General features: G+C 41.2%; 1 protein-coding gene across 3 annotated transcripts in view; it reads right to left on the reverse strand.

The window, feature by feature from the left end:
• herc2 (HECT and RLD domain containing E3 ubiquitin protein ligase 2) overlaps positions 1-16,629 on the reverse strand; it is a 42,685-nt gene that overhangs the window by 11,589 nt on the left and 14,467 nt on the right. The window contains exons 21-68 of one of the 3 annotated variants that reach the window (XM_086161135.1): positions 16,374-16,558; positions 16,135-16,290; positions 15,879-16,064; positions 15,604-15,780; positions 15,411-15,514; positions 15,158-15,308; positions 14,846-15,060; positions 14,633-14,765; positions 14,344-14,471; positions 13,828-14,023; positions 13,616-13,749; positions 13,199-13,375; positions 12,906-13,042; positions 12,599-12,750; positions 12,291-12,482; positions 11,983-12,170; positions 11,680-11,872; positions 11,404-11,586; positions 11,128-11,312; positions 10,766-10,913; positions 10,467-10,663; positions 10,138-10,368; positions 9,840-9,978; positions 9,475-9,621; positions 9,005-9,147; positions 8,626-8,893; positions 8,366-8,508; positions 8,178-8,276; positions 7,925-8,093; positions 7,676-7,801; positions 7,465-7,573; positions 7,205-7,344; positions 6,912-7,102; positions 6,700-6,805; positions 6,428-6,519; positions 6,165-6,340; positions 5,727-5,838; positions 5,475-5,556; positions 5,169-5,403; positions 4,752-4,929; positions 4,487-4,568; positions 3,736-3,907; positions 3,499-3,643; positions 2,862-3,087; positions 2,516-2,687; positions 767-953; positions 441-584; positions 37-228 (exon numbers count right to left, since the gene is read on the reverse strand). In XM_086161135.1, the coding sequence (XP_086017261.1) occupies positions 37-228; positions 441-584; positions 767-953; positions 2,516-2,687; positions 2,862-3,087; positions 3,499-3,643; positions 3,736-3,907; positions 4,487-4,568; positions 4,752-4,929; positions 5,169-5,403; positions 5,475-5,556; positions 5,727-5,838; positions 6,165-6,340; positions 6,428-6,519; positions 6,700-6,805; positions 6,912-7,102; positions 7,205-7,344; positions 7,465-7,573; positions 7,676-7,801; positions 7,925-8,093; positions 8,178-8,276; positions 8,366-8,508; positions 8,626-8,893; positions 9,005-9,147; positions 9,475-9,621; positions 9,840-9,978; positions 10,138-10,368; positions 10,467-10,663; positions 10,766-10,913; positions 11,128-11,312; positions 11,404-11,586; positions 11,680-11,872; positions 11,983-12,170; positions 12,291-12,482; positions 12,599-12,750; positions 12,906-13,042; positions 13,199-13,375; positions 13,616-13,749; positions 13,828-14,023; positions 14,344-14,471; positions 14,633-14,765; positions 14,846-15,060; positions 15,158-15,308; positions 15,411-15,514; positions 15,604-15,780; positions 15,879-16,064; positions 16,135-16,290; positions 16,374-16,558 (7,723 nt within the window). Of the gene's footprint in view, positions 1-36; positions 229-440; positions 588-766; positions 954-2,515; positions 2,688-2,861; positions 3,088-3,498; positions 3,644-3,735; positions 3,908-4,486; positions 4,569-4,751; positions 4,930-5,168; positions 5,404-5,474; positions 5,557-5,726; positions 5,839-6,164; positions 6,341-6,427; positions 6,520-6,699; positions 6,806-6,911; positions 7,103-7,204; positions 7,345-7,464; positions 7,574-7,675; positions 7,802-7,924; positions 8,094-8,177; positions 8,277-8,365; positions 8,509-8,625; positions 8,894-9,004; positions 9,148-9,474; positions 9,622-9,839; positions 9,979-10,137; positions 10,369-10,466; positions 10,664-10,765; positions 10,914-11,127; positions 11,313-11,403; positions 11,587-11,679; positions 11,873-11,982; positions 12,171-12,290; positions 12,483-12,598; positions 12,751-12,905; positions 13,043-13,198; positions 13,376-13,615; positions 13,750-13,827; positions 14,024-14,343; positions 14,472-14,632; positions 14,766-14,845; positions 15,061-15,157; positions 15,515-15,603; positions 15,781-15,878; positions 16,065-16,134; positions 16,291-16,373; positions 16,559-16,629 lie in introns of all 3 variants that reach the window. The other 2 variants (XM_086161134.1, XM_086161133.1) reach the window with 2 other exon arrangements.

Genomic DNA, 16,629 nt, shown 5'->3' on the forward strand with positions numbered 1-16,629 from the left:
TCTACACAGACATTAAGCAGAAACTGAATTAATTACCTGTGGATATGCTGTACCCATGCCAGAGAGCACAGCTGACAGAACCTCCTTGCCCTTTTCCCCAGAGCGACAAGACACAGCCAGCTTCAGCAGGTCCACCATTACGCGTGTATCATCAGGCACAAGCAGACTTGTGAACTCGTCCAGGTACTGAGGCTCGGGGCCAACAACTTTGCTCTGGCTCTCAGAGTCCTGAAAACATACAGAAAGTTAGAAAATTCCTGGGTCAGTTTGAGGTAAATGATGCTGTGCTCTGCTTATCATTAGTGTTGGAAACTGAAAGTCAATCCATAGATACAAGAGCAGAATGAGCAATACCGGATACTTTATCAAATTTACAAGAAAGCAAGGGAAATAGGGTTGATAAACCCCAGATGCTATCAAACCCAATAAGCCATACTGACCTCTTTTGTTTTTGCCATGGTCTCTGCTATGATGCTGGCTGCTCCGGGGTCATCTGTCACAGGAATGAAAGGACGGGAGGATGCACCGGAGGCAGAGGGAGTCACAGCTGATGATGGGGTGACAGCATCTTCAGATGAGGGTACCTGCTTGCACACGTGCAGACATACACAGTAGGGCTTTCATCAAACACTTTTTGAAATCACACCTTTCCCTACGAATGAAAAAATGCCACACAGCATGGAACAACCCACATTGACATGAAGAACATGAAGAAATGTAGCTGCTTAAATCAGGCAAAACGAACAATAAAAGTTTTGCTTCTCACCTCTCCCTTTTTGTCTTGCCATGGATTAGGGCTGACCTGTTCTTCAGTTTCAGGTGGGGCAGGAGGGCCCTCTTCATCACTGACACTGGATGAGGATGAGGAGTCACATGGGGGAACAGGCGAAGAGGAGGGACATTCGGCTGGTAGAATCATGCTGGCTGGCATCAGTGCAACAACAACTGCATCCCTGGGGAATAAAAATCATGTTCTTTATATAGCAAAACATTTTGTAACAAGTAGAATAGGACTGAATTGGTCATTCAGCATTCAAGCCCATGTTCCTTGGACAGCGGACTTCAGGTCGTCTCCATTACTGGGTCTGAGGTCACTCATCTTCCTCTTTACCATGCCTCAGATTCTCTATTGGGCTCAGGTTAAGAGAGTGCTGGCCAATCAAGCACAAGGATACCATGGTCATTTAACCTGGCATTGGTACTTTTGGCAGAGAGAGCAGGTGCCTGCTGGAAAATGTAATCAGCAGCGCTATAAAGTTTTTCAGTTGTGGGAAGAATGAAATGCTTGAAAATTTCCTGATAGAGATCTACTCTGACTTCAGACTTGATAAAACATAGTAGTGCAACAGCAGCAGTTGACCTGGTTCCCTAAATCATCAGCCTGATAACTTGATTGCCAAATTAAATGCAAAATTGACTTTTGTCTGAAAAGATGACTTCGGACCACAGACCAAGGGTCCGGTCCAGTTTTTCCTTGGCACAGGTTAGACGCTTCTCACATTTGTGATTAAGAAGTGGCTTGACACAAGGAATGCAACAGTTTTAGCACAGTTCCCTGATACATCTGTATGTGGTGACTCTTGATTCACTGACTCTAGCTGCAGTCCACTCCTAGTGAATCTCCCCCAAATTTTTGAACGGGCTTTTGTTCACAATCCTCTCACAGCTCAATCATCCTTGTTGCTTGTGCACCTTTTTCCATCTCACTTTTTCCTTCCACTCTACATCCCATTAATGGGCTAGGATACAACACTCTGAACAGCCGGCTTCTTAAGCAGTGACCTTTTGTGGTTTGCTTTTCTTGTGGGGGGTGTTAATGACTTTTAGTGACTTAATGTCTTTTGGACAACTGTCACAACAGCAGTCGTCACCATGACTAGGTAGCCTACTAAACTAGACTGATTTAAAGGCTAAGAAAACCTGTGCGGGTGTTCGGAGTTATCTAGCTGATTAGAGTGCCACATCATGAGTCTACAATATTGAACTTTTTCACAATATACTAATTTTCTGAGATACTATTTTTTGGGCTATTTCATTGGCTATAAGTCAAAGTCATCAAAATACACCGCTCTGCATGAAAGGAATCAAGAACTATATCACAAATGAGTTTCATTTTTTAAATTGAATAATCAACTGCCTCTTCCTCTGACTTTTCCCTTCAGGACTTCCTATAGCCAATCAAACAATTATATAACCCTAGTCTCTGTATCCTCTTCTCTCACACAAACTAACTTAATGTGTTCTTTCGCTCCATCCATACATCTTGAATTGTATAACTTAAAATAAATCAGAATCATAATTATCGTATACAACAGATCAATTTTTTTCTATATTGAATTGTGTTCTTTCTTGTAAATATTAGATAAAATAATGAAATAAAAATAATAAATAAAATGAATTTAAATAAATTTAAATAAATAAAATAAAAATAATACATACGATTAAGATACATTTAAATACATAAAATAAATGAAATCAATTGTTGTAAATATCTAAAAGTCTTTGGAAAACTTACCTAGCATACATGATTTGGAGGGCTGATAGCACATGAGACAGGGCTTGCTGTTTGGCCATGTTACCATCCAGACTTAGCAGGATCTTAGCCAATGACGGTCGGTTAGGTTTCACGCTGCTTTGGCCAGTCAATTTGTTGCTCACAGCTGACGCGTCGCTGTCTGACTGGACACCTGTGGTGTACAGCGATGAAACAATACAACCAAGTGTCACCGGGGGGGAAATAAATACCAGCATAGCCAGTATAGGGCAAGGGCAGAATAGCAGTCCAACCTGTCAAATACTAACAAGAAAGTACCGTAACCCATATTTTGACCTCTATCTTAAGAACATATGTGATACCATACCTAAATAGGATGCTCCAAGGGAGTCCCTGGCTGTTTGAAACAGGACTGGCTCGTGAACAGAGGGTGTTGTCACATCCACAGTCGTCCAGGCAACACTGTGTGAAGAGCCACAGGCAACCCTGGTGATCTTTTGCCCCTCAAGCCCCTGTACCAGGGTGGGCTTTCTGTTCACAGTGGTGGTTCCGTTGCCCTGCTGTCCATGGTCATTGTCACCCCATGCATACACCTGACAGAGGAACAGTTTAGATTGGATTCCCTTCTTTGAGCAGTAAAAAAAAAATCCTGAGTAAAGTACACCCTGAAGACAATGGCCTGTGAGTATAATTTCAAGATGTGGTAGCTTTGGCAATGCCTTTAAGATATTGCGCTCAACAATCATTTCAAGTGGTCATATATTAAGTAGCTGCCCCTCAAAGCGAGTGATAAGCTAACATTACTCCTTTTTTTCAGCAAAGTTATATTCCAAGGTAAAATAATGCCTCTACATGGAAAGGCTAAAAGTAGAGGCCGATTCCATGAATCAACTCAACTACAGATTAATAAATATAATACAATAGCAATGAAGAAACAGAAGAGCTTGCATGGTATTCTCTGGTAAATACATCTTTACAAACAGGGTCAATAGGTCAACACAAACCTGTCCTGTGTCTGTAACAGCTAAACAGTGTAGTGCTCCAACAGCCACATGAACAATCTTTTTGCCTCGTAGTCCTTCCACCATTTGGGGCTTTCGCACATGGACATCAGTACCATGACCCAATCGGAAATAGTCACCTTTACCCCTGATTGAAAACAAAAGAGACTTTCAATGTTCACTGGAAAGTCAAAGTAACGCAATCAAAGATTATGGAATTGCATCATTAATCAAAATTACCAAGTCCACACAACTCCAGATTTGGTTAGAGCTAAAGAAAACTGTGCTCCACACTCAATTTGGCAGACACCCTGCCCGTTTAGTCTCTCTATATTTTGAGGAATGTTGCAGCCTTCACTTCCACCACGGCCCAGTTTCCCAAAATCTCCATCACCCCAGGAGAATACCAACCCTGTAAAAAAAAAAAAAAAAAAAGAGTTATGTTACAAATGATAACATTTTTGTCTATAACACTGCTTTGGACTATGATCACAAATGCTTTATGGTGTGTGGGCTTGAGATTCGAAGCGGATTCGGAATCCGTTGTTCTGGTTTCTCCCCCAAGGGGCAACTGGAGGACACATGGGGTTGTATACCGTCCTTGAACAGAGCCAACATATATAATATATAATGATTTACCATAAGAATGGTAAGGTAAAAGATAAAGGTAAAAATAAAAGTGGAGAAGACGAGAACATCTGTAAATGAACTGCATGTGTACAAATGGCCGTAAATGTGGACCATGGTTCAAAAGAAAAAATGTACATTTATGCGATGCACTCTACATTTACACAATAAATATAACACACAAGTAGCACTACCCTTCGGGGGTGGTGATGGGGGATTCCAGAGCTGTTGGGACTTGAGGAGTTAAACAGCTTTGGTGAAGCTCTGATTGATACTGGTATTTGTTTAAGTATGGCTTAGTCTGTTTAGATCTGCCTTAAAGGCTCTAAAAATGATCAAGAAGAGGTTCATTTACAGACAATACCTTCATCTGTGAGAGCAAGAGTTTGCGCATCCCTGCTCCCACAAGCCACTTGGATCACACGATGCCCCAGGAGCACTTTCACCTGGATGCCAGAGATAAGCAGACACACTGAGGGAAGAACTACCTATTTAGGCTAAAATTGTATTCAACAGGATTTCTGGTAGCAAAGCCATAACAAATCAAATTGCATATTTTTTAATCGATAAATTTAATTTGGATGAGAGGTTTCTGCAAACAAAAAGGTTGAGGTGGGTCACATACGTACCAGTTTAGGCCGAAGCTGAGTTGTGTTATCTCCATGCCCAAGGCGTCCATATTCCCCCAAACCCCAGCTGTACAACTCCCCACTAGAGGTGATTGCTGCACTGTGAGAGCTGCCACATGCAATGTCACGGATTCGTTTTGTCTTCAGCGCTTCAATCAACCGGGGCTTATCACAATTCCTGTGATTTGAATAAAAAAAAAAATTAAAAAAAATCAAACCTTTCATAAACTATGTATTAAAATGACACACTGAATTTCAAATCACTCAAAATTGACACTGAATTAAAATGGATACGTAAAAAAAAACAATTTTTAGTTGAAACGCATGAAGATATTACCTAGCCATATATTTAATTTCCTGTCAAAAAGCACGTAAAACAATATCAGCTTTTTCCCAGATCAGTCTAATTATACATACATTCTGCTGAAGTGTCCCAGTTTTCCATCATCTCCCTCACCCCAGGAGAAGACCTTCCCATCCACAGTCAGGGCCATGGCATGGCGCCCTCCAGAATGCACAGCTACCTTTTTCACCACATAGTTGCTTAGAGCGGTGATTTGACGGGGGATTGCGATGGTCCCACTTGAAATGCCGAGGCCTAGTCTGCCATTAGTGGCTTCTCCACAGGCGTACATCTTACCCTCGACAGTGACTGAGACAGAGATACATAATTTACACATGCTGTATGGATACATCATAACTACATACTAGACTATTGCTTACCAGCAAAGAGACTTTTGGAACCACCAGCAACTTGGACCACATTGAGTGCAGAGAGAGTTTCAGAAAAAGACGGCACCTTGATCTGAGAACAACCAACAAAGACAGAGTTGGTAGAGAGAAAGAGTACTTAAAACACAGAAAACAGGTCAAAATTTCCATATACTCTGAGTTTTAGAAAGCTGATATTGCTTCACTGTGTTAAATATGCTCAAATCAAACTTGATTTATTTGTTCGTTATCGATACACTTCACCTTTGAACCCTTCAGTCCTCCCAGCTGGTCCTTGTCATTTAAACCCCAAACAAACACTTTAGTCCTGATGGTGGCTGCAGACTCCAAACCTGATGATTTCTTTCGTGCAAGGCTAAGAAGAGAAGAAAAATACACTGAAATCATTTGCAAAAATTAAGTGAAATTTGTGTTTATGAGGTTGATTTGAAAGCTAATCTTCCTGTAATCCTAAGGTTGCCAACAATATAAAATGTTTTGTTGTACATCAGCTAGCTAACTTATTGGATTAAATTACAAAGTAACAGAGATTGAAAGGAGCCACAAATGACATTTATGAAATTCACCAAGCTTAAAGATAGTGGTGATAATTCTGGAAATCCTAAATTTAAGAAAATACAACCAGAATAACCATTTTATCTCAGGAAGTGTGTAGATTTCATTTTTATTGACTCAAAATACCTCCCAGTAGCAGTTTTATCATCATCCTCTTCTTCATTGTCAGATGCCAGGAAAGGGACAGTGGCTAAATCTTCATCCTCTGCTCTGATTCGTCCGACAATGCCAAGTCCATGAATCTTGCAGTCTATGCCAGAGCTGCGGCACTGCTTGATTGCAATTTCAATATATCTGTGATACTGAGGAGAAAGATTTTGTACAGTTTCTGAAAAGTTGACTTTCTTGGGAAAAGTTGCTTTCAATAAAATAATGTTTAACCAACCAACCTCAGTGCAGTCATTAAGCAGCAGGACAGTGGTGTCTGTTGGATTAATATTAATCGTCTTCAGTTCAATCAAGTTGTTCAGAGAGCTTCCACCTGCATGTTAAGAAACAGAGAAATCAGCAACATTGATTTCTATTTAACTGTCAAACAGCTAGCTGCTTAGCTAATAGTCTCAGGGCAAAAGAAAAACTAAAAGTCAAAATAAAGCCCTTATTGAGATATATCAAAGAAATTAGATCTAGAATTGCAAATATATTAACTAAAAGCAATCACCTGATACCACCACTAAGGACGGCATGTAACTGCTGTCTGCTGGGTCCACGATCATTTTTAGCCTGTGAACAAGAACGTCTGGGAAGAGCTCAAGCCGAATCCAGTGCTGCAGAAAAAAAACAAAAAAGCCGGTCAGATGAAACATTACGCTTCCATAAAATAAGAGACAAAGAGACTTGACTATAATTTATGTGAACTACTTATTTCACTACCTTTCCCTGTGAGCCAGACGACTGCCAACACTGATCACTGCAATCAATGAGGCGTGAGGCCTGGTTAACCGAGGATGAGACGTTGAGGCTTTTGACAGCTCGTGACCACTCGTCAATCAGCATTCCACACTGGCTGCTGTGAGGCTTCTTCAGTTGTTTTCCTGAGCGACCACAAAATGCTGGTGACTGACCTAAACATAGGGGGGTTAAAGCATACGTTTGGATACATAAAACAAGATATGTCACATGACATCATATAAACAATGGGTACTGGGCAGGTAAATAAGACCTACCAGGCTCATTGATTCTGCCAAAGGAATGTCTGGTGTTGTGTTTGCGGGATTTGAAGCAATTTTCACAGAAGTCAAAGTCATCACAATTCCTGCATTTAAACCTGGCACCATTGATAGGGAACATTTGACACCCATCACACCTGTAGAGAAATCAAAGCATGTGATCAGAATTCAGATGAGCGAAACTATATTGATTCTGGGGAAATTTGAACATGTTAGGAAACGTAGCATTTTGAAAGAAACTTAAAACTTGTGCCAACCTTACTCCAGGATGGACACTGGGAACCAGTTCCATCTCAGACAATAGGCCAGTCCAGTGTGACTGCTGCGGAAAGTCAACAATCACATCCTTTCCATTGGCACTAAAAGCTAAAACAAATAATTGTCATTATATCAGAAACAGAATAACAACTGGACAACATTTCTTAAAAGAAAAAAATACAGATTTGATATGATTTGAACAAGGCCCACCTTTTACAGCACCTACACTCCTGTGAGTTACAGAGCCCCATTTATATTTCGGTGTTGTGACTGTTGGTTTTACTCTCACTTTGTCACCTATCTTTATATGGGAAGGAGAACTTTGAGGTGGGAATCCTAGAAGGGTAAATAATGTCATTAAAACTTGATGGATTATTATAATAATTCTAGTATTGTCTAACTCAAATGTCTACTCAGATTGTTTCACGGTATGTGGTATATACGGTATTGAAAGCTTACCCAATAGCTCTATGTGGATGTATCGGACCCAGTATGTTCCTCCTTTTTGCTGCCAGTCACACTGCACATTTAAATCATGAAGCCCATCTCTGTCTAGCTTAATCACTTTCCCAACATCTCCATCATACACTTCCTCGTACGTTCTGCAGCATTTCACCATCATCCCCACCTGCAGAGATGTAGCAACAGTAAAGAGATCCATTTCTATTTCGACTGTGGTTGACAGAGTCTGTTCATCTTTTAGAACCTTTACCTGAATGTTCTCTCTGACATACACAGCATAATCATCATTACTTTGGAAATCTGACCTCTTCTTAAAAGTTTGGCTTTCAGTCACCACTGCACCTGGAGGCTAAAGAAAACATACAGACAGCGTGATAGAAGAGTGACTCAGTGTATTACGGAGTATGTTATAGCATTAATTAAAGAAGGATGATGTACCACAGCAAATGTCGGCTCAGTTTCCTCCAGCTCTTCCAGCACCTCTTCATCAGAGTATTCATCTGACACAGTGTCTGCATCAGATACCTCAGTGACATGGATGTCTGGGTGGTCTAGGAGCCAACTCACCAGAGCTTCAACACCTGATTGAATTAGTTTTATAAAAGCATTTTCAAAAAATAAGAAAGATTTCACATATCACTGTTAGCAGCAAAACAGATACGTGATGCTGAAACAAATGAAGTGAAAGCTTGTCCAACCTGGGACACCGGAGGCACTGCCTGTTGTTCCAGACAACGACTTCAAGGCAAATTCAATGTTTTTCCGAGGGAACCCCATCTCCATTAGCTGGAGGACAATAGGTATGGGAGGGACTGGTGAACTCTTCTGTTTCTTCTGTTTGGGTGGCTTCACATGCTGCAGGGTGATTGGTGTAGTTGCCTCACTAGAGCTGCTCTCCTCAAACAGTGGAGAGGATGGATAGGCAGATTCCACAGCCAAGTACTGACACACAGCCAAAGCTGCTGACTACATGTGCAAAGACAGGCAGACAGCTTTGAGATCGAACTCAACATGATCTGTAATGTGCAGAATATAACCACTAACACCAGATCACTGCGATTTGCTGTACGGACGCACCTCCATCTCTTGTCTGTCGAAGATTGCTTTAATAGGAGAGGGCTGTGTTGCGGCACACAACAACTGCTGTAGGAGGATCAAGGGAGGCAAGGGACCCTCAGGCGACAGATCTCCAACATCGGGGGAAGATATCACTGGATCCTCTGCAAAACAAAAAAAAAAGACTGAGTTTAGTAAAAGTCTTGAAACATCAATCATAAAATCTTTTTTAACACAGTTTATAAAAGTCAAGATCACATAGCAATCTTTGGCTGTGACTACTAGTTTAATTAAATTCTACATAGAAATCAAGAATAAATTTGTCTCTGTATATATAGGAGCATATGTTAAAAACAGAAAGGTAGAAAGTATTATTTGTTTAGGCTAAGGGCAAGCATTTATTTCAACACAATTTTGAATAATAGCTTCAATCACAAATGAGCATTAACATATTTCTGACAAATTTAATTTTGCATCGTCTGATGGCTTACCACTGGGGTTGGGTCCGATATCTACTACTGCTGACTGAGAGAGGATCTGCCTGAGTTTGTCTTGGTGAGAGAGGAGCGCCCGAGCTGCCTTCAAAATATAAAGCCTTAGCTGCTGACAGCGCAGTAAATGGATGTCCACTTGGTCAGCTAGAAACACAAAAGCTTTGAATAAAATCCCTGACAACATCTTGAGAAATAAATGATACTATTCTATCAAGCAGAGATAATCATTAATAAAGGATCAATGGCAGAGGCTTTCATTGATTACAAGAAAAAACTTGCATTTTATCATTAGCTTATGCATCGTAACCAACTCAGCAATAGCAACCATGCTTTTGAGCCTTTGTGATGTGCAGTTTACATACCGGTGAGTCCACGACTGAGGCACTTCTTCATGCGTTGTTTCTCCAATTTACTACCAGCCAGGCTGACCAGCTGGGCCCAAACTCCTAACATGGGCTCACAGAAGGGCAAGTTTTGCACGCTGAAGGACACTGCTGGCAACTAACAGAAATTCAACCAGGAAAAAAAATGGAATAAGTATCTTTCCAAAATAAAAATGTAGAAATTAGATAAATCTATATTTATGAGCTACACTTTGCCTTCATAAAGCTACATTGTGAGCTACATTTTATCTTGATAAATTATCCAAATCTTTCTTACCGGTTTGAGGTGGCTTAGCAGGCAAACCCTGCAGGTCCTCATCTCATGAAATTGGACTGTGATTCGTCCTTTAGGGGTTATGCGAGTGACTGTTCCTTCTCCGTACTCTTCATGGATGACCTGACCTCCTAATCTAAGACGCCCATCAATCCCTCCAATCACTGCTAGAATGGCCATCAAACTGCCCACTCTGGGACCGTCAGAATCAGGAAAATATTCCTCCAAGACACACTGAAATTAGGTGAAACAACCGATGTGGCATTAACAGGCTACTCAGCAGTCTTAAAGTAGCGTTTTAAAAGACTGAGTAATAGTGCACAGATCCTTACTGCTTCCGACTGGCAACTTGTCATAACATCTCCAATAGAGCTCAGCTGAGTGTTGATGTATTCATTTATCAGGCTGTTCCACTGACCAAGAGAATGCAAAGTACGCAGAACAGCAACAATCTCCTCAGCCAGTGTGCTGCTATGAGTGGCTGTAAGTGATGCTTGAGGGCGTGACTTCCTCCTTCGCAGAGAGCCTTCTGCAGAGAGAAGAGGCATTTAAAAAAAACAAATTAAAAAAACAATGTATCTATGTGATGAATTAGATTTTCAAAAATGACGTGGGTGATTTGTAACCCGACCTTGAAGAAGTGGCAGGTCTGAGGAGCAGGTGCTCAAAAGACTTCCCAAGAAGCTGAACAACTTTTCGACCAGGAACTTCATATCCTGTGAGCGCTCCATTTTGTCCCATGACGGTAACACAGCCTGGAGGAGACGCAGTGCTAAAATCTGGAAACACAAAGGATACACCAGAAAAAACAATTAATAATGAAATGATATGCCCCTAATGTGGGATATATGAAATACATCAATAATAAATTACAGTAGTATAGCAATCCTTTAAGTATACTTTAAGAATAAGGAATGCCTTGCATTTTATGCTCCCACATTTCCTGCTGCTCACAGATACCAAGTCATCACGCAATAAGATACACATGCCTACCTGTCTCTGTAGAGTAATGGCAGTGAAGGACTGGTGTCCTTCAATAATTCTGATGAGCAAGCTAATCCAAGCAGAGGTGCTGAGAGTGCTACACATTTGAGGCATGAGGGCGACACTGCGTATGAAGCCCAGTGTGCACCAGCTCCTGTGCTGCTCTCGGGACACCAGCCTGTGGGAGTGACAGCCTGGCAGAACAGATGGATAAAGCAAAAGGTAGACAGTGCATCATCATTTCATATCATTTGGAAACAAAAATGGGCATTGCAGTTCATGTACCGGTCTTTTCATTAGCTCCACTTTCCACCAGCATCCTCAGCAATCCACACAGAGTCCGTGTTGCATCAGTCTGCAACACCTCAGCATAAATCCCAGAAGAAAGCGACAGTGTCTTCAGAAGGTTGACTGTGCTGGTTAGCATCATGGCTGTGGGGTGGCTGCTCTTCTCTACCAGCTCACCATCTGTATCAAAGAGAGAATGTGATAAATTGTATGTTTTTATCTTACCGTGCTGCGTGTAGCTGTGACTGTATCAATCTGTTACTGTCAGCGGACCAGAGTCATCTTCAGTATCCGAGTCCTCAGCAGGGGGCTGGGTGGTTGGTGGTGGCTCTGCAAGTTTAAGGTCATACTTTCCCTCTTTTCCCATCCTGTATGAGTTGGTGCTGCTTGTGTCCCACTGGACACGGATCCAGCCATCCTCTCCTAGCTCTCCAATAACCCGACCAAGACCTGGAGCTGGACCGTCCTACCCACAGAAAATTGAGGATCAGAGTATGACTGCTTTTGTTTTTTAGTTGATAATTATGAAACAATAATCCACAAACTGCTACTGTACTGTGGAATGTGTTTAGATACCTGATCTCCCCATTTCCAGTCTACACCTCGCATGACCCTTGTGCCAATTTTCATCATGGCTGCTAGCTCTGGGCCAGAGGCAGGCAGGGGTATGGGGTCAGTCTCCTTTCTGGACTCCTCAAGTACAGTAGCTGAGCCTCCATGTGCACTTAAGGTTAGATCCTCCTCACTACTATCTGTGCTGGGCCCTGAAATGAAGAATTAAAAACAAACACTATTATAGCATCCATAAATGCACACAAGTAGCCTCTCTGGTGCTTCTGTGCTGGCTTGTTTAATCACTGCATACACAACCTGACAAAACTCACCTACAAGCCTGAGGATACTCTGTGTGAGGGCCAAGAGGCCAGAATTCAACAAGAGACTGAGGCTATTAGCCCCATGTTTGAGGGACAGCATATGTATCATGGCCAGAAGGAAACGCGCTTGTGGAATGGTGCCAAGACTTGGTCCTGCAGGGTTCTCATTTGTGATTGTTTGCAAAGGAACAGGCTGCACACCTTGTAACATGAGAAAAACACGGTGAAACAACTTAAAGATGGATTGCTGACAGCCATAAAAACACATCCTATTAGATAAATGTTGAAAGAAGCAGATAATATATCAAATGGCTCACCAAGCTCTTTAAAACGAGCACTAGCATCTAGAAGGATGTTGCGTATGTTCTGAATGGCCCAGGAATACAACTTGCCAAAAGTCACCTCCAAAAGCATGCGGTTGAAGGGCGGAATTAAATCCACATCTTTAAGGCAGTCAGACAGGGGCTCGCTGAAAAAAGGAGTTACCAAGTTACATTCTTAGTTGTGAAGAATACCACTGCAAAACAAGACAATTTAAAGAAACAAATAAACTAATAACATTTCACGTTACAATCAAAGATAATTTCCTCTTTGATAACTTCTATCCCAAATGTGCTTTTGTACCCAATGTTGGTCCCCTCTGGAATAACCCTCTGCCATCCACAAAGCATTGCGTATTGCACAGATGATAGCAAGAAGCTTTTAGAAGCCAACTTCAACATGGTGTCAATGCCTTCCAGCCTCACTTCAGCTCTCTCCAGCTGTAACGAGAATTAGGAGTTGAAAGATTCTTTGCATCTATACATCAGATTTGAGTTTCATAAAAAATAATTATTATTTTTATATTATATAATAATAACTATATTATATAGATTAACTATATTATAATAATTACATAATAATTGTATTATAATCACCTGTTTAAGAAGACACTTCCTCATTTTCTCCACATCCAAGGGCTCCTCTTTCAAGGCAAATTCCACTATTGTGGCCATGAGGCTGGACTGAGACACGATACCATGAACACTGTGTTTCAGCCACCGATACTTCTGGACACTTGCCACGGTATTAAGAAGTGGTTGCCACTTGTCCTGCTGTAATGACACAACACAATGCAGTGCTATGAAACCACCGAGACACAACCACAATGTACGTTACAAAAAAAACTTTGAGGATATAAATAACTGATGAAAGTGATTATTCAAATTTATAGAAATTCTGGAAGTTGCAATATTAAATTCTATACTGCTGATTCTCGAAATGTTTTTTCAATGAGGTGGTTTTATTTCTATAGTGGTCATGAAATTAAGTCAAAAATGAAGTAAGACAACTACTTTGGTTGTTTTGGTTGCGGGTGACTTCCTCTCTGCTGCAGTTGGACTGATATGAACGTTAAGCTCCTCTTCAATGGTCCCTTCAATCTCCAGCTTTGGTTCTTCTATGTCAGCAGACTGTGACTTCTTAGGCACTGGAAAGAAAAAGTATAAAGTATATTTTAAATAAAAAAAATAGATGTATTTAGATATACGTAATCCAAAAAACTAACCTCTTTTTTTCCTGCAGTCCCGAATAAGTTTCTGGGTTATCCTTCTCCAACGAGGTTGAGAACTAAGCAGCTTTAGTTTGGAAACTATAGATAGGTCATTGCTCACAGCAGGGCGTAGCTCGTTAAACAAAAAGCGCAGACGCTCAATGACTGGGGCGCACACCTCCTTGTAAGAGCGGCCTTGCTCTTGATGGGTCTTAAAAGCAGGGAAAAGAAGGAAACCATAAAATAAATTCATTCATTTGCAATTCATTTTCAGTTTTCATGATACATTACTCGAACATTCTCCACAAAAAGAACGCTCCCACAGTATGACCCTATCACCATATTTACAGATCTGATTTGATTACCTATTGCGAATCTCATCAGTAGAAAAAAATGTGAATTTTCCACCTTAGTTAGTTTCATACATTTTCAGAGCTAATTTTGTCAACCTCCCACATGTGCATATATCTTGCATTCATCACCAAGGCTCCCCCCCATTCTCAAAATCACTTCACAAAATCAAAATTGCACCTTGATTAAAGAACACTTTGCCTGGTAGACCATGCGGCACACATCGATCACAGATTTTGGAAGGGATCTCTGCTTCCCTTGGTCCACACCCAGGGCACATTGACTGACAAGTGAGAGAGCAACATGACCTATGGCCAGAGGAGATATTGTTGTAGATGAATAAGGAATATGTGCAGCATAAAGAAAAACCTTTCTAGCTTGAAGAGACAAACAAAGCAAGAACAAATTCAAAGCTAATGTAAGGAAAAATTAGGTCACTCCCAAAACAGCTTAAAAGTGGCTTAGTTACCAAGGTCTTGGTGTTTTAACAAGCAACAGAGGAGAAGACGGCCAACTTCTTCCACGGGGTGTTCAGGGGGGAAGGTGATCGGTGTGATAAGGTGGTACTGCTTACAGCAACGCTCGATTTGACACAAGAAGTCCTATAGAATATAGGAATAAACATGACAACATTTACTTTCAGGGTCACTGTGCCTGTGTCTAATTGTGCTTTCGTTTGTACCTTCACAGTGTGGTCTTGAGTGTTGTTGTCAGCAATGGCCTGAAGGAAAGGTTGTGCATGGTCACTAAGGGTAATTCTGCGGGAGTATAGCTTGGCTTTGTCTGGAGTGGTTGTTCCCAATGAGCTACAGTGGTCTTCATCCTTCTCTTCATTGTAGTTATAATGAATCTGACTGGTCTGCAGGCCTCCAGAAAATATGGAGGATTGAAGCCACTCTGTGTAAAGACATTCAAAATTATAGCATCTGGAGGCCATTAAATTACAATTTGAGAGCAGGAAAAAAAAAGGAATATCATAAGACACTGAACCCACTGGCACATTCAATTTCCATTGCAGACAAGGGTGTACTCTTAGCCAGGTACGAGGCATGAAGACCCAACAGCAACCCCAGGTTTCTCTCTGTGTCGATGAGCGGTGACGACAAACTACTGAGGTCTGGAGTGGTGACTGTCTCCTGGTTAGGCTGTAAGAAAAAAATAAATAAATAAATAGATAGATAAAAAATAAACTTACATTGTGAGTCACATTCATTGACATTTAAAAGGTATAATTGGACTGTTAGTACCTCCATATACTGGCCAACACAAAATGCCTGCATAGACTCCTTGGTATCCTCGAACTGTAGTGCAGCTTCCAAAGCAACCACAGGGTCTTCTCCTGCAAACTGAGCTGTGGGATATATTTTGTTACATCAAAATTACAAAGCCAAAATTATTCTTTAAAAAAAACAAACATATTTAATTAAATAGCAATTTTACCCAGAATACTATTTCCAGTTAAGGATTGAGACTGCGCCTGGAAGTCCTTTATGTCATATACCCGGCCATCAATAACGGTCCAAAAGCCTCCATCTTTGTTATGGTTCTCTAGGTCCGCCTTGCGAATGAGGGACACTTCTTCATTGTTCTTAGAGCTTTGTCCAGTGAAGAAAGACCCTGCCAAGGCATAATATTTGTAAAACCATCTTGTGAACTGCTTATAAATTCAATGATAACATGATTTTATTTTGAAGACACAGCTACTTATGTTATACCCATTATGCCTGGCCAAGCCAGATCCTCATTATCATCCCTGTCATGCCCTGGTGCCAGGTGATTGAAACGGTCGAGATGCTCTAAGAGTCCAGCCAGGAGAGGGATTGAGCCAGTCTCCTGCATCAATCCAGCATCAATCGTGAGGAGGAGTACAATAGACACCACCAACTCAGGGAGGAGCACCCCTACCAACCAACAGACAGCAGGTCATCCTCAACTCAATCGTTATACACTTCTTCTAACACTGGATGTTACCTGTTAGATCTCCTTCAATAACACGAGACACTTCAGCAAAATGGCGGCAACCAGAGGAGGCAATACTTGTTGCCACTGGCAAGATGTCTCCAATGTGAGTACAAAGAAGAGAAATGTACTTTTTTAAGAGGGATCCTACACCTAGAAGCTCTGGATCTAAGAAATAGAAAAGACAGATGTTTGCTCAAGATCAGGGAATATACTGGGAATTGACTATTGGGAAGAAAAACACAACTTACTGTATCCATTGACATTCTCTGTGCCATTAACGCCAAGGTAGAGCTTGCTAATCAGCAGCCTCTGAAAGCGCAGCAGCAAGTCTAGAGATGCAGAACGTTCCTTGCTAACATGCTCTGCCTCCAAATAGTTGGAAATACGCCGGGCAATATCTTTCAGTCTTGCAATGGTTTGAGATGCAATGTTCCTGCAAATTCAAAGCTATCAATGTTTTGCAAGGTTATCACAAAGTAGAATAAATGTTTTAATCCAAACCAA

The sequence above is a fragment of the Fistularia commersonii genome, chromosome 16 (genome assembly GCF_037954325.1).
Source record: "Fistularia commersonii isolate RoL2024-O1a breed Wild chromosome 16, RoL_Fcom_v1.0, whole genome shotgun sequence".
Lineage (NCBI taxonomy): Eukaryota > Metazoa > Chordata > Actinopteri > Syngnathiformes > Fistulariidae > Fistularia > Fistularia commersonii.